Source organism: Mercenaria mercenaria, chromosome 10, assembly GCF_021730395.1.
Source record: "Mercenaria mercenaria strain notata chromosome 10, MADL_Memer_1, whole genome shotgun sequence".
NCBI lineage: Eukaryota > Metazoa > Mollusca > Bivalvia > Venerida > Veneridae > Mercenaria > Mercenaria mercenaria.
Genome location: NC_069370.1, coordinates 79,161,795 through 79,179,023, shown reverse-complemented (window position 1 = coordinate 79,179,023; position 17,229 = coordinate 79,161,795). Strand labels below are relative to the sequence as shown.

The following is a 17,229-nucleotide window of genomic DNA, read 5'->3' as shown; positions in this document are numbered from 1 at the left end:
TTAATTGTTTGTTGTCTTACTTTTAAAATATGTTTAAGTAATTTCATAAATCGAAGAATATGTTTCAATAAATATAGTACACATTTATTATGTTTCAATAATACTGTACGTCCATATCGAACTTATGACTGTGGGATAAAAGCATATATAGATACACACTTGTTAATTATCAACAAGATTGTCCTTAAAAGTTTAGCAACATAACTTTATGAAGAGATTGAGTAGATATCCTTTGGGTTAGAAATGAGAAAGAGAGAGAGAAAAACATCAACAAACCATGATTGTATTCAAAAGTGAAATTTCAGTATACTTGATTTGTAATAAAGATATGGAGAGTAAACATCTTGGCAAAAAAATGGGGAAAAGAACATTTGCTTGTAAAAATTTTTAATTGTTAAATGTCTAAACTGGAAAAATACATCATATTTGCACAGACATTAAATTAACAATTGTTTGGATATTTAAAATGTATCTTAAATTGAAAGGAAAATACTGTAAATTTCATTTGAAATTAAGATATTTCTACTGGTTGTTACAAATATAAATGATTCAATATGTATCATGTATGTGAAGGTAGGACAAGATGCATTATGTATATATAATATATACAACATTATATTGTCTTTGCTAATAATAGTATAAAGTTAGTTTCTGCACATATATTATCATAAGATACTGCGTTACACTACCTCTAACTAATGTAAGGGTAAAACAACTTGTATTATGTAGAATATACATGTATATAATCATATATTCAACGTTGTTATGGACTCTTCTTATCATAGTATAAGCTAGTAAACATACATATATTGTTACTGATTAAATACTATGTTAGACTAGCTGTATTATTTATGTGAAAGGATTACATCATTTATTTTTAGGATATACATGTATATGATATGTAAACAACATTGTAATGGTCTCTGCTTATAAAGCACAAGTAGTGCCATATTAGCCAACATTGGCCACAGAGTGATGAGGTCCATTTCCTACTTTTGAATGTGATAAATTTTCCAGTGGATTTTCAGTCATTGAAGAAATTGGATAAGGCAAAAAATGTTCTATTTCATCAATTGATCTCACTAATGTGTTCACTCCTCTGTATGTATTAGCAGATTTCTCCTTTAAGAAGATTCTGTCATCAACTGCCCAGAAAGAGTCTATTTTATAATCTTTTCTAGTAGAATTCAATTGTTGTACAATAAATTGTCTTTTCTTTGTCAAATCGTAAGTAACAAAAACATCGAAGTCATCTGTTTTGTGATTTTTAAAGGGTTTTCGTATTTAAGAAGACAATGATTTTCACTTTCCAAGATTTCGACTTACAAATTATTTGTGCCTTGCCATTTTTCACCGAACTAAGTAAGTTGGACATTTCAATATCATCGGAAGTAATAGGGAGATTCACGGGACATTTTTTCAATGCAGATTGTGACCATTTCATTATCAGTGTTAAATTTTTTTGATTCACCTGTCACCGGAAAATCTTAGGGATTAGCGCCTCCCATACTGTTCAGCTTCATCTTGCTCCCTGTCAAGGGTTTCAATACGATCTTCGGCTTCATCAAGTTCTCGTCTAAGAGAAATATTCTTAGCTTTAAGGATATTTATGGCTTTTTTCAAACATGGGAAGAATTTGTACACCCCTTATCGCAGACTTGTTTTTATATTGTTATGAAAGATATTTTATGTTTGGGACTTTCTCCAGGCAGAGTGACATTATTACTGCATCACTCTATCTGGATGATATTCTTAATATGGATAATCCCAATTGTTTGCCCAACTGGTGGATACTATTTATCCCCGGGAGCTCCAGTTAAATAAAACTTACAATTCTGATACTACTGCTGCATTTCTAGATTTACATATCTCTATTTACGACAATTTTATACAAACATATATGACAAGAGGGACGATTTTGATTTTAGTATTGTAAACTCCCCCAAATAGGTTTGGGATGTATCCCAGGCAACATCCTATGGGATATATATTTCTTAATTAATTCAGTTTGCAAGAGCGTGTAGCCATGTTGATGATTGCAATGAATGTAATCAATATATTACAAATAAGCTTCTTCAACAGGGCTACCGTTATTATAAAATACCTAAATACTTTGCTAAATTTTACTATCGTAATTCAGATTTGGTTTTAAAATAAATACTGATTTAAAGACAGTTCTGCTAGATGGTATATCAGAATCCGTTTTATATGATTTTTGTTTATTTCATGTGGGATGTGATTTACAAACTTCGTAACATTTTGGGTCATAGCAATTTTTCAACTGTATAAAGTAAAGTTATCGAAGGTTTTATTAAAAGATTATGACCCAACTGTTTTGAGACACGACACACCAGTCCTTTTACAGTTGGACGCTACGCTTTCCTCTTTGATTGTGTTTGACGGGACAAGTGGAGGAAACTATGATATGTTGCGATCGGGTCTGAGCTATTTTGATTTCTGTCTTCTGGCTTGCTTCGTTGGGCCCTTAAGGGCGTTTCCTTTGTTGTCTGTCTTCTGCTAAGGCACTGAGTACATGCGTTTTAGGTTTTTAAGGATTGCTTTTTATATGAATATACAAGAACATTTTTGTGTTTTACATTACATGCCATATGTTGCCTTTGTGTATGTTAGGGATATTTTTCATTTACAATGTCTTTTATGACATTGGAAAATAGTGGGGTTAAATGTGAGGTAAGGTGCTCGATAAAGCGGTTTAAGCTCCCCCTAAGTGGTTTTGCCACTGACCGTTCCAAGGCAGTGCCATACTGTGTTTCTTTATTTGTTAGTTTTGTCTCAGTGTGTTTGCTTTGTGTGAGAGCGTGTATTTTTGTCATGTGCGCCTCCACGTGCTGTGTTTGGGGAGGCTGCGTTTTTAGAACGTGCCTTTCCATCCCTGTACTTTTGATTTGGAAATCAAGTTTATTGTACATAAAGGCAAGCTCTTTGCTTTGATAGTCAAGCTTAATATTTATTGGCTGGAAATTGTTTCAGAACTTCTCCAATTCTTTGATCGCGGGGTGAGATGGGATCCTATTTAGCCTTATCAATATATAATATGTATTTGTTAAAATAACCGGATAAATTACTATGTTTCTAGCGCAACATATTTGAGTATTTTCTTCTTTTTCTTTTTATGCACGCATGTTACAAATAGTTTAAAATAATACCATTATTTAAGAAATAATATGTCTCAATTTGTGATTTGTTGTTAAATAAAATCATTGTTTGAAGTTCAGATGCGAAGGAATTATATCACGAGGTCGCAGCTCGAGTGATATGATAATACTCATCTGAATTGCTACAATAAGTTGCAGAATGCATCTAGGTAATGAAAATCAGACTAAATGTGACAGCTGTAATTTTACGAGTAAGATGTGATGTCCATGAGATATAAATATTTTGAACTTATGTGAACAAAAAATTTCCTTTTCATTAAATCAGGAAAATCAGTGTAAAACTTTTTCGCAGATATATTTTTCATTGGTAAGAGATTATAAAATGGGTAAAGATAAGTTAAAACACGAAAGCAAAGCAAAACTGGTTTGTTATACATGTATGATCGAAATATTTATCACGCGTAAAACCAGTATGTCCGTTATGACACGTGATTTTTTGACGATATTTGGTTAAATTTTGTGTAATTTTAGGTGCCTCATACATTTTTGCCAAGCTAAATATTAAGCTCTTTGGGACCAAACAACACCCCCTTTTGAATAACACTCCACGTGCAGCTTTATACGTCCGTAGTATCATCGTAAAACGCTCCTTCTGAATAACGCTCCCCGGGCAGCTTTATACGTCCGAAGTATCATCGTAAAACGCTCCTTCTGAATAACGCTCCCCGGGCAGCTTTATACGTCCGTAGTATCATCGTAAAACGCTCCTTCTGAATAATGCTCCCCGGGCAGCTTTATACGTCCGTAGTATCACCGGGCAGCTTTATACGTCCGTAGTATCATCGTTAAACGCTCCTTCTGAATAATGCTCCCCGGGCAGCTTTATACGTCCGTAGTATCATCGGGCAGCTTTATACGTCGTAGTATCATCGTATAACGCTCCTTCTGAATAATGCTCCCCGGGCAGCTTTATACGTCCGTAGTATCACCGGGCAGCTTTATACGTCCGTAGTATCATCGTATAACGCTCCTTCTGAATAATGCTCCCCGGGCAGCTTTATACGTCCGTAGTATCATCGGGCAGCTTTATACGTCCGTAGTATCATCGTATAACGCTCCTTCTGAATAATGCTCCCCGGGCAGCTTTATACGTCCGTAGTATCATCGGGCAGCTTTATACGTCCGTAGTATCATCGTATAACGCTCCTTCTGAATAATGCTCCCCGGGCAGCTTTACACGTCCGTAGTATCATCGGGCAGCTTTATACGTCCGTAGTATCATCGTATAACGCTCCTTCTGAATAACGCTCCCCGGGCAGCTTTATACGTCCGTAGTGTCATCGTATAACGCTCCTTTTGAATAATGCTCCCCGGGCAGCTTTATATGTCCGTAGTATCATCGTATAACGCTCCTTTTGAATAATGCTCCCCGGGCAGCTTTATATGTCCGTAGTATCATCGTATAACGCTCCTTTTGAATAATGCTCCCCGGGCAGCTTTATACGTCCGAAGTGTCACCGGGCAGCTTTATACGTCCGTAGTATCATCGTATAACGCTCCTTCTGAATAATGCTCCCCGGGCAGCTTTATACGTCCGTAGTATCACCGGGCAGCTTTATACGTCCGTAGTATCATCGTATAACGCTCCTTCTGAATAACGCTCCCCGGGCAGCTTTATACGTCCGTAGTATCATCGTATAACGCTCTTTCTGAATAATGCTCACCGGGCAGCTTTATACGTCCGAAGTATCATCGTATAACGCTCCTTCTGAATAACGCTCCCCGGGCAGCTTTATACGTCCGTAGTATCATCGTATAACGCTCCTTCTGAATAATGCTCCCCGGGCAGCTTTATACGTCCGTAGTATCACCGGGCAGCTTTATACGTCCGTAGTATCATCGTATAACGCTCCTTTTGAATAATGCTCCCCGGGCAGCTTTATACGTCCGTAGTATCACCGGGCAGCTTTATATGTCCGTAGTATCATCGTATAACGCTCCTTCTGAATAACGCTCCCCGGGCAGCTTTATACGTCCGTAGTATCATCGTATAACGCTCCTTCTGAATAATGCTCCCCGGGCAGCTTTATACGTCCGTAGTATCACCGGGCAGCTTTATACGTCCGTAGTATCATCGTATAACGCTCCTTTTGAATAATGCTCCCCGGGCAGCTTTATACGTCCGTAGTATCACCGGGCAACTTTATACGTCCGTACTATCATCGTATAACGCTCCTTTTGAATAATGCTCCCCGGGCAGCTTTATACGTCCGAAGTGTCACCGGGCAGCTTTATACGTCCGTAGTATCATCGTATAACGCTCCTTCTGAATAACGCTCCCCGGGCAGCTTTACACGTCCGTAGTATCATCGTATAACGCTCCTTTTGAATAATGCTCCCCGAGCAGCTTTATACGTCCGAAGTGTCACCGGGCAGCTTTATACGTCCGTAGTATCATCGGGCAGCTTTATACGTCCGAAGTGTCACCGGGCAGCTTTACACGTCCGTAGTATCATCGTATAACGCTCCTTTTGAATAATGCTCCCCGGGCAGCTTTATACGTCCGTAGTATCATCGTATAACGCTCCTTCTGAATAATGCTCCCCGGGCAGCTTTATACGTCCGAAGTGTCACCGGGCAGCTTTATACGTCCGTAGTATCATCGTATAACGCTCCTTCTGAATAATGCTCCCCGGGCAGCTTTATACGTCCGAAGTGTCACCGGGCAGCTTTATACGTCCGTAGTATCATCGTATAACGCTCCTTTTGAATAATGCTCCCCGGGCAGCTTTATACGTCCGAAGTGTCACCGGGCAGCTTTATACGTCCGTAGTATCATCGTATAACGCTCCTTCTGAATAATGCTCCCCGGGCAGCTTTATACGTCCGTAGTATCACCGGGCAACTTTATACGTCCGTACTATCATCGTAAAACGCTCCTTCTGAATAATGCTCCCCGGGCAGCTTTATACGTCCGTACTATCATCGTAAAACGCTCCTTCTGAATAATGCTCCCCGGGCAGCTTTACACGTCCGTAGTATCATCGTATAACGCTCCTTTTGAATAATGCTCCCCGAGCAGCTTTATACGTCCGAAGTATCACCGGGCAGCTTTATACGTCCGTAGTATCATCGTATAACGCTCCTTTTGAATAATGCTCACCGGGCAGCTTTATACGTCCGTACTATCATCGTAAAACGCTCCTTCTGAATAATGCTCCCCGGGCAGCTTTACACGTCCGTAGTATCATCGTATAACGCTCCTTTTGAATAATGCTCCCCGAGCAGCTTTATACGTCCGAAGTATCACCGGGCAGCTTTATACGTCCGTAGTATCATCGTATAACGCTCCTTTTGAATAATGCTCCCCGGGCAGCTTTATACGTCCGTACTATCATCGTAAAACGCTCCTTCTGAATAATGCTCCCCGGGCAGCTTTACACGTCCGTAGTATCATCGTATAACGCTCCTTTTGAATAATGCTCCCCGGGCAGCTTTATACGTCCGTAGTATCACCGGGCAGCTTTATACGTCCGTAGTATCATCGTATAACGCTCCTTTTGAATAATGCTCCCCGGGCAGCTTTATACGTCCGTAGTATCATCGGGCAGCTTTATACGTCCGTAGTATCATCGGGCAGCTTTATACGTCCGAAGTATCATCGTATAACGCTCCTTCTGAATAATGCTCCCCGGGCAGCTTTACACGTCCGTAGTGTCATCGTATAACGCTCCTTCTGAATAATGCTCCCCAGAAGTTTCATACGAAGGGGATAAATATATTAAATTATACTTAATTCGCATAAAGCCACCAGTTTGAAATCAAACAAAACATAAATATTAATAATAATAATGCAATAATAATAATAATCATCATCATCGTCGTCGTCATCCTCATCATGAAAATCATCATTATCATGATCATCATCATTATGAAAATCATCTTCTTCTTCGTCGTCATAATCTTCTAAATTACACGTCAACATATAGTATGGGTTAATGTCCCGGTCAATGGAGCTCGAAACAGGTCAAAAACCTCCAAGATATGGTCAGTGAAATATACCTGTGTAGGAGTCAGCTTAATGCATTTTAAGTTAAGGTGATATTGACAAACGTAAAATTCATTCCGTACAGGTAAATATTAATTTCTATTGTTTGTAATGGAATAAAAAGACAAGATGAGCGACTGCACAATACGAAGCGCGACGGTATGTTACAACGCATCGTATCGTACAGACGTATGCGCTTGACATACACGAGGCTTCAGATGCCCTAACAGGACTCCGTAAAGATTCTTGTAACATGGCATTCTGACCTATGGAAAAACGACCCAGTGTGTAACATAGACACGATTTCATTTTTAAATAAATTTGACGCCGGTAAATTTTTCACGTTATAAAATAGGGTCCAATTAGACGAGGTGAGTAATATCTTAGGTAACAATTATGAACATGTTAAAAACGTTTACGAAAATGACGATAACGAAGGTGCTGATATTGATGATGACGTCGATGATGATGATGATAATACCATAGTAAACTGATGCAGATTAACACTATTTTCGTATTTCACTTCAAAAGAAGCCTTTTACTGTAAAACAAATAAATACAGAAAGTGGAATTTCACTTCACCTGGTTTTCTGCCATACAGAGTGTCACAAAATACCAAATCAAAAATAAATCTGAACCACCTAATCAGCTTAAACTTTTCATCCATTTTTATTCAAGAAAATTGATCACAAAGTTTGGACTTACTTTGATAAGTATGGCTCACTCATGTAATCCGATTTTTTTTATTTATCCCACCACTGCTATCAGTGATACCATGCAGCTAATGCAACATTCATATCTTTTTAAAAAGACTACTGTCATATGATATTGTTGTTTTGTAAACGCCCTATAATTCTCTTTAGGAGGTATTGGCGTGTCAGGCTCATGTTTACATCGGCGTATTAAAAGAAAAGTTTACAATAACCTGCAAGCTATTGGCGAGAGAACGACACAGTCATAATTTGTGAATTAATATCCTGTCGAAACCAAAGTACCACCATATTTTATAAAAGACAAAGGTAATTACTACGTCATGCGCACCTGCCTATAGTGGAAAAATGGAAAATTTAGGACCTATTTACAATTGGATTTCTTTTACATATTCTTGATTGTAATGTATTTCGACGCCCGACCGAAATAAAAAAGTTAACGATACAGTGGGACGAAAATAACGGTGCTATAGTGCCACTGAGCCAAAAAATTTAAGCAGTTACCATATCCTACAAGAATATAGAATAAGCACTGCCAGGTAAAAGGATATATGAATATACATTGATATGAGTTTATAACTGACTAACTGCGGAAATATTTTGGGTCAGTCGGACATTAAAGGGACTTAACTAAAGTCTCGTTCCTGTATAAATAACCGATCCAATATTCAACACAATGTTAAAGGCCCATAAGTCCTTTAGTGTATACAATATGGTCGCCACATTTGTTTTGTTTTGAACATAAACTATACTGATTCCTTGTTAAATCCTATTTTTTATAGTTGTTTTTTTTCTAATATATGTAAAAGGTTTGAATACTGATTTACAAAGCAGAAAGTTTAACTGAACTTGTTGTTTTTGATTACCTACCTTTATGCCACTAACTTTATAACTGCACGCGCAGGAATGAAAGAAGCGCTCTATTTGGACAACTGTTTCATCTGCTTTTCTTTTTTACTTAAAATTATGGAACTTTGATACAGCAAACAGTAGACGTCCTAAAATTCTTCCACAGCAGTCTTGCAATATTGCAATAACAATAACAAAAGAAAATTTCATCTCAACCATGAAAGCATGGTTTAAGTTAACCAAGTGGTACGTAACGTTACTCTTACTTAATTTACAAAAACAATACGTATTATACGTATTATAACATGGAGTGTAGGTAGTTTGATTTTGAAGTTTGAGAGTTCAATATATAAATTCATCTGCCGATAAGGGAAATCAGCATGATTTACCTTGCCGTATTTAGGTAAGAAACTACACTATCATACTGAATAACACAACCTAAATAACGGACAGTTCCATTATTAAAAGTACAAATAAACATCGCTGACCCCGAAACCGAACTATAATATTACGAATGATGTCCTTTTAGTGTTGATAAAAGTATTCTTATAAACATAATAGAAGTCCAGCCGCTTACCTCAATAGGGAGAGCGCAAATCTACAGATCACGTGGTCGTGAGTTCGATCTCCGGGTGAGGCGTATGATCCCCGTGACGACTTGATAAAAGACATTGTATCTAGTGTCATTTCGTCATCTACCTCTAATTTACATGTTACTTGCGGATAACATGTTAGTACTGGTACAGAATCTATAAACACTGGTTGGGTTAACTGCCAGCCGCCACGTAACTCGACTACTGTTGAAAAAAACAGCACTAAACCAAAACATACAAACAAACAAACAAACATAAATCTTAATTAATAATCTTTGTAGCCTTTCAAAGTTAAAAATGTAGGCGTAAATGGTGATATTATTCTTTCAGATCTGAATATAAGACGGATACAATGGCTATCTGTTCAACGGACTATAAAAATGTAAATTATATACGAGTTTTCTCTATCTTATCTAACTATAAATAGCAATAAATCAGAATATGAGCAGGAAGTTATATATATTACGCTTTTTGGGCAAATAAAGGTGTTTATTTCACACCTATATATTTTTAACCAATTGGAAACTTTTCTTTCTATCACGGGACAATACAATAGAAACCAGTATTGTACTGTGTGTCACATTTTCTTAAATATATATAGTAACATCCGAAATCTACAATCCACAAATTTCTTTTTTTTTTTTCATATTGGACTCCAGTCCCAAAAATCCATATCTTTTCGAGTCATATTGGACGGACAACTCTTCCGATTCTTTATAAGGAGATTTGGAATTACTTCCCTTGTATATAGCTAGAGCTGTATTTTTTTTTTTAATGCGATAACTTTCTTATTTTTGAACGAATCTTGTTAGTGTAAGGACTCAATTTAGAACGTTTACTATCCAATTATCATGGTTTCGGTTCAAAATTTCACGAAAAATTGTTTTCGAAATTTTTGGCACCGAGAATAGATCTAAATGTATATCAGAGAAAACGTTGATCTATTTTAACCCTTAGCCTGCTAAATTTCTATAATGAACTTGTCCATCTTTGAATATGGACAGTACCATTAACTGTTAAAAGGGGTGCCTACTAAAAAGATACTGAGTGAATGGCAAACAGTGCAGATTTTGATCAGACTGCATGGATTTGCAGGCTGATCATGATCTACACTGGTTGCAAAGGCAGAATCAATCATGTCCAGCATGGTAAGGGTTAAATTAATTATATGTGTGTTGTTGTTTGCAACTTAAAATGTATGGAGTTTTGCTTTCTACATCTGTCTTTTTATTGTGTGAAAGAAAGAGTTAATTTAACAGTGTTGAGCACAATACTGAATTCAATTGGACTCGTACAGAGCAGTAATAACCCATTTGGATTATTACTGCGCTGTGTGCCCGTCCAATAGAATTCAGTTTTGTACTTTTGTCAGTTAAATAACCTCATAGTAGTTAAACCCGAAAAAAACAGTGGTATACAATAATTTAAAGGTATAATGGACCTACAAAAATTAAAATATGGATTCATAGAGACATAACACTCATTTAATACAGCTCTCTACACGTTACGCTAGAATAGCGTTAACCCGTGTTTATTTCCTGTTACAGACTCTAGATGTCATAACGTGGAGAAACATGCGTTATCACTAAAACTGACAGAATTTTAACATTGAATATTTACATTTGCCCTATTCTTTTCCATTGAAAATTATGACGTTCATTTCGTATGAACAGCAGAAGGAAAGGTGCGAAAGATAACTTCCGCGTATAGTCAGGGAGAACGTTCCATAGATGACGTCGCAGTTGCTCCGTCTGGTTAACAGAATGGCCGGGAAGCAGATCTTAATGTGAAATGCAACAAAACGTGTGCAACTTATAATTCAACCTTGTTTAAAAATGGAAAGGAAATATGATGTAAATATAAGAAATGATTTTTTTTTTCGGTGTTCAGGCGAAATTAACGACAAAATAGAATCGGCAAACATTCAATGACAATATTTAAGAAATAATTTATAGCAAAAAGAGTGCTTTAACACTATTTATGCACGATGGGCGGTTATACGCCGGGCGTAATAATTTCACGAGAGCGCAATCCGAGTGAAATTATTTGTACGACGTATTACCGCCCGAGTGTATAAATAGTGTTAAAACACGGTTTTGCTAAACAATATTTCGATTCTAATATGCTCTTAATCTGAAACAGTAGATAAAATATAGAAGCGCTCTTTCTTGATCACAACAAAAACTTTGACGTCACCACACGTTAACGTGACATCATTCTAGCGTAATTTTGCCTGCTGACCAATGTAAAGTAGCTCATTTTTCATCTCAGTCGTTAGACATTGAAATACCGTCATCAAATAGTATTAATGATTTCTTGTAAAACAATTAAAACCTAAGTCTCAGAAACGACATGAGGATACAGAAGTTTCGGGGAATATTTCTAATGACGAAGGTCATTGATTTGAGCGTTGGAGAAACGAATTCCTATTTTATACAACAACTGTGATAATGATCATTACAAAAATGTACAAGCAGCACATTGTAATGAACATTGCCTTTCCGCTATATACACCAGTGATTAACTGAATCATACTACTTCGCATGAAGAAAAATTCGTCAATACTTATAATATTAAGTCAAAATCAGCTACCGGACATGAGGATATACCATTATACTGTTCTTAAATTTCCTTGTGCGCATTTTTTTTTCAACTGGAATTTGGCAGCGGCATTATTCCAACAACATTGAGAAAGTCTGTTATATGCCTGCTATTGGAAGACCCGGCGGCTTCTGACTGTCATGTTCCCCTAAATTATAGAGATATCAGCTTGTTGTGTTTGCAAGGTATAAACATCTTTTATAAACAGTCGTCTCTCAACATACCTCGAAACCAGTGATATCCTTGTCGGCGAGCAAAACTGGGTTCAGAAGACGGCGTTCGTGTGAAGACCATATTACAGGGACATGTTACTCAACAAGTTGTTGTTATTGTATGGTGTAGATGGTAAAATTTACAATATAGTTCTTTAGCATTTATACGCATAATTATTAAACAACGCGGTAGTTTAACTCATATTTCGGCTATAAACAGCTGGATAGTTTATCACCGACTTTATTTTCTTGGTGCAGCCAAGATCAATGACAATGACCTAGGTACTTCTACGGGTAACAGAAAACTTTATTGTTGCTATACCCGATGATATTGTGATAATCAGTCATACTGAGGATAGGCTGCAGACAGTGTTAAATGTTTTCCATGCTTGATGTAAGAACACAGCGAGTTAAAGAATCAAAGTGTATGAATTTCAGACGGGGCCTCGCAGCAAGATCTACTTTTTAGTTCAAAATTATTGATAACGTTCATGATATAGTCGAACAGTAGAAATATCTAGGTTTCATCTCCCGCGAAATGTACAACTACAATGTCAATTGTGATGCCTTATCCAGAGGTGCTGGCAGAGTTCTTGGTAGCCTAATATATTAAAGAGCTGGTATCGTGTGCTACACCGGTTCCAGATGATGATGATTTAAAAACTAGCATTTATTGATCACGTCCAAAATAAGGCCATGCAGTATGATTAGGGGTCCACAAAGTTGCACCAGCTTTAGGTACGATCGGTGACACCGGTATGTTAAACGGTGGCTCCACATGATTCGCATTTGGAGGAAACTTTTGTCCCTTGATAATAACAGCCTTATAAAAGTCATTTTCCTATACGACCAGAGATAAAACTAACTAGTGCTCTGACACTGGATCCCAGCATCACACATTATGTCATATACAATATTTAAAGAGAACCATATATTTGATAGAGCAAGTACTCGTCGTAAAATACTCTGTATAAATTTGGACCAGTCAGAAACAAGTTCTATAAATAGCACCAGTCAAAGCTCACGTCTGCATGGAATAAATAGGTGAATAGAGGACAGAGAGATCATTCTGTTTCCAGCGATCGAAGAAGACACATCGATGATTCAACTTATAATTTATCCCAGTACCTTGATAAGGAAGGTATTGCAACTACACTGTCAGGGCGGATAAATTATCAAGAGTTTATTATTAAAAGTGTTATTAGAAGAGTTGCAGAATTTCAACAAGGTTTCGAGCTAAAGGGCCAGCGCGTAGGAGTTTCACCTTAAGGGTAGTTGAATGCTATAGTCGATAGCAAATATAGGCCGAGCATCGGAAATTTGAGACAGAGACCAGAGTTTGGTAATCTACTGAGATAGTAGGAGAGTTCCAGCTTATAGACGGTTCAGCGTAAATGGAGAAGTAGGGGATATACCTATATGGTAGTTGAATGCTACATATGATAGCATATAGGCGTTGAGCATCCAGGAATCAGGGCAATCATATAGAGTTGCAACTTCAATTAAGAGGACAGAGGCCGAGCATCTGTGCGATAGGACTCTTATGTTTTTGATTCAAAGACATTGTCTGACGGGAACTTCAACAAAAAGACCAATCAAGTAGAATCTTCAGCCTACAGGAGTTTGAGCTAATTATTATTAGTTGAAGACTGTTAGTTTGAAACAGTTAGTGATTTGCCTGATCCCTGAAATTATCTAGCTCATAATTGAAATCATTTATGAATCATTGGTACACGAATCATTTAGGCAAGGTAGCCAGAGGAAAATATATATATGAGATATAACAGCTATACGTTTTAACACAGGACATTCTACATCGTTTGTCAGCTAGTCTAACACATAGTCGCCTTAGCGATAGGACCCATTTCATTGTTCAAGATACTAAAGGCGTAGGCACTTTCCTGGGTCATATAATTCGTATCCTGACATTCTTAAAATACTAAAAGTAACAGAAAAAAAACTTTTTACAATTTCAGACTTTATTTCTTCAAATACCGTAAAAATATTAACTAGCTGTAAAGTCCAATTCAAATATCTCAGAATAGTCCAAATCCTGTCCTGGTCAAATATAAATCCAATTGGTTATAATTCCAAATATTCCACATAGAATCCAAACTGAATTAAGTATATCCAAATAATATAAATGCTGTCTTTAGATATAATTTCTAATTCCACAATGATAATGTAAATCCAACAAATTTTAAACGTCTAAACTGATATAACATTTTGTTACATAAAAAAAACAGAAAAAAATATCAATAAGATCTTACTTAGGTTTTGCCCGAGGTTCTCATTTCATATTTAAAGCATCATGGAATGTTCCAGCACTTTCATGCATCTTAATGAATAGAAAAAGAAGATTCTGGGAAAAAACCAGAATGATCCTGACTTTTAAAATAATGATAACACCCTGTTTATCAGTATTTGTGACAGAACCCTCAGGAAAAACATAGAACATAATCAGTAATTGACATACATGATGTCTCAAAACTAGAACAGGCTTTACAATAAACAACGAGTCATCAATACAAAAAAAAATGGAATGAAACATACTGTGGAATGACATGAACATAACAAGGTATTGAGCGGACGATGTCGATGGTCTACATTTTTACTTGTTTAATGACTGTAAACTCTCGGGACACTTTTCTAAATTCCCTTGGCATAAGTCCTGTCCTAGATATTGTAGTGAAACACATTCTGTTTCCAGCTGACTTCCATTCACCCACTGTGACGTCCGGGAGGAGACGTATAAAAATCGAAGCATTATTTTCAGTCTGGCACCGTGGTTTTATCGAATTATCAACATTTTAAAAATCATGAAGTTTCCATTACAATACACACAAATAAAAACCATTCTAACTAACAAATTCATAATTATACAATATACAAAATGACCGGACCACAACATTATATTGAACGGTCGCACGGACAGCATATAGTTAGCATACAAATGAACCTGCATTCACTCACTCCGTTGAGATATGGCGTAACAGTTATTTAGCAAATACATTTCATACTCTTTACATTACAGTGTTTTCTTAAATGTAGGCAGATTATTTTCTCGAACGAAATGATGATGTATTTTCCTTTTTGTCTATGATGTTTTCTTGAACGCCGAATATCAAAATCAAACCAAGGTTTGTCAGAGAGTCTTGGCGGTATCTTGAAAGCGTGACATGCACCAGTGTATGCCCCGGTGCGTATAATCAATGCTAATGTGCATATGACTGTTTACTGTTTACTGTTTATATGGGTGTCGAAATTTCGTGAATACTTTAAAAAAAATAAAGTTGATTGTTTAAAGTTGTTCATTCAAGTAAGATTCTGGTATAGTGAATTAACTTTTCAGTGCCAATGAAAAGCAAAGTGACCGCACAAATAGCCACCTTTTCCGTTTTGTCAATCATGCTTTTTATGACTTAGATACTAAGTATGTCTATACGTCAGATGAACAATGTGCTTTGTCGGATTCAGTAGAGACCACAATATTGTAAACTTGAAGTCTCAAAAGCTCCGCTTTTCTTTCAAAGCTTTTAAAACATTGCCCTATCATGAAATAAAAATGCATTTTGCATTCTTGAAATTTGCCGACAAAAAGATACAAATTTACAAAACTGTGCATCTGCAGGCCAAGGTAACCGATGCATAAATAAATCCTCATCCAGAGTTCATGTCTGATTGTGTCGTGACTGTCGCTGATGAAGTTATGTACTGTGATAGGGATCTGCAGGATCAGGTACGCAGCCACTATGCTGATCACAGCCCTTGTTGTCGCGTGCTGGCGTTCACTTATCGTATCTGGATTTTCAACCTTATCCGTGAAAACTGACCGTTTCAACGCGTTTATTTGTTCCGCGTGCTTTCGCGCGATTCTGTATATAACTGTATTCAAAATACATAAAACAATATCGTACGCGATCATAACCCCTACCATAACACGGCGAGCAAGTGTCGTAGCCACCCATAAATCACAGTGCTCGATGTCCCAGTTACAGTGCAGGCCAACACTCACGGTAATCGTGCTTGCTATAACAGATGTATGGAAAGCCCACACAAATACAATTACACACATAAAAATTCTCATGCGTATAGATTTCGCATACCGCAAGTTGGCTTTCAGGGCTATAACCCGTTCAACGGCGATTGCCGTGATAGATGCTGACGTGATATTGTTCATCAGTCCTGTGCCGAACATTCTAGAGAAGTGGGTGATATCGTTGTAGAAATTGAACATTAGCAACGCGATCTGGTGTAGTGCAAACAGTGCAGAGTTGACACCGTCGCTGACTATGAAGTTGACGGAGAGTAACAAGCACTGACGCGGGATACGTCGACATTTTCTTAACACCCGGACAGCAATAATATCACTGACAACGATTGCAATGCTAACCGTGAGTAGCACATAGTTTGAGACAGTGGTAGCAGGTCCAAACGTTCTTGAAGAATAACTGTAAGCTGTAACATTTGCAAGCTGATCTAGAGGTGTTTGTGCTGCGCTCGCTTTTGTAGACGAATTATCTGTCATACTTGAAATGTTTGTATATCTGTAAATAAAAGTTTCATGCACTGATCGTTGTACTAAAGTCAGGAAGTCAGTGGCTCAGTGGTTAGAAGGTTGGGCGACTATAACGCCAACGGTCCGGGTTTGATTCCCGGTCCCGGCTGATATCCCGATTAGTGTTCAGTGTTGGGTGATTTACTTAAATTGGTACTGTTTCCTGCAGTACTGGCCTAGACTGGATGCTGGGGAGGTAAATATGACGCCTGTCGTGGGCTTGGCTGGAAATAAGTTGTTCCATCCATTTCAGGTGGGCACTTTCGTCGACTACCCACGTTAAACAAGAAACTTTACTTTACCTTTTATAGACCGATAATTATACGAATTCAGTTAGACAGGCAGTTAATACTTATTGAAAATTATCAGAAATCGGTTGCTTTTCGCCGAATGTTTATCAGACTTTGTTATTTTTTCAAATACGTTTTCATTTGAAAAGTAGTTTAAAACAATTCACCCAAAAGCAGATTTTAAGTATTCTTAAATTTGCAAGAGACGATACAAATTAAATACAATTCTGTAGGTGTACAGACAGTTTTAGC

General features: G+C 37.3%; 1 protein-coding gene across 1 annotated transcript in view; it reads right to left on the bottom strand.

The window, feature by feature from the left end:
- The window catches only part of LOC123560135 (uncharacterized), a 31,985-nt gene extending 15,328 nt beyond the window's left edge, over positions 1–16,657 (bottom strand). Inside the window, exon 1 of the mRNA XM_053517015.1 lies at positions 16,126–16,657. Coding sequence (XP_053372990.1) covers positions 16,126–16,657 — 532 coding nt within the window. The remainder of the gene's footprint in view (positions 1–16,125) is intronic.
- Positions 16,658–17,229: the final 572 nt, after the last annotated feature.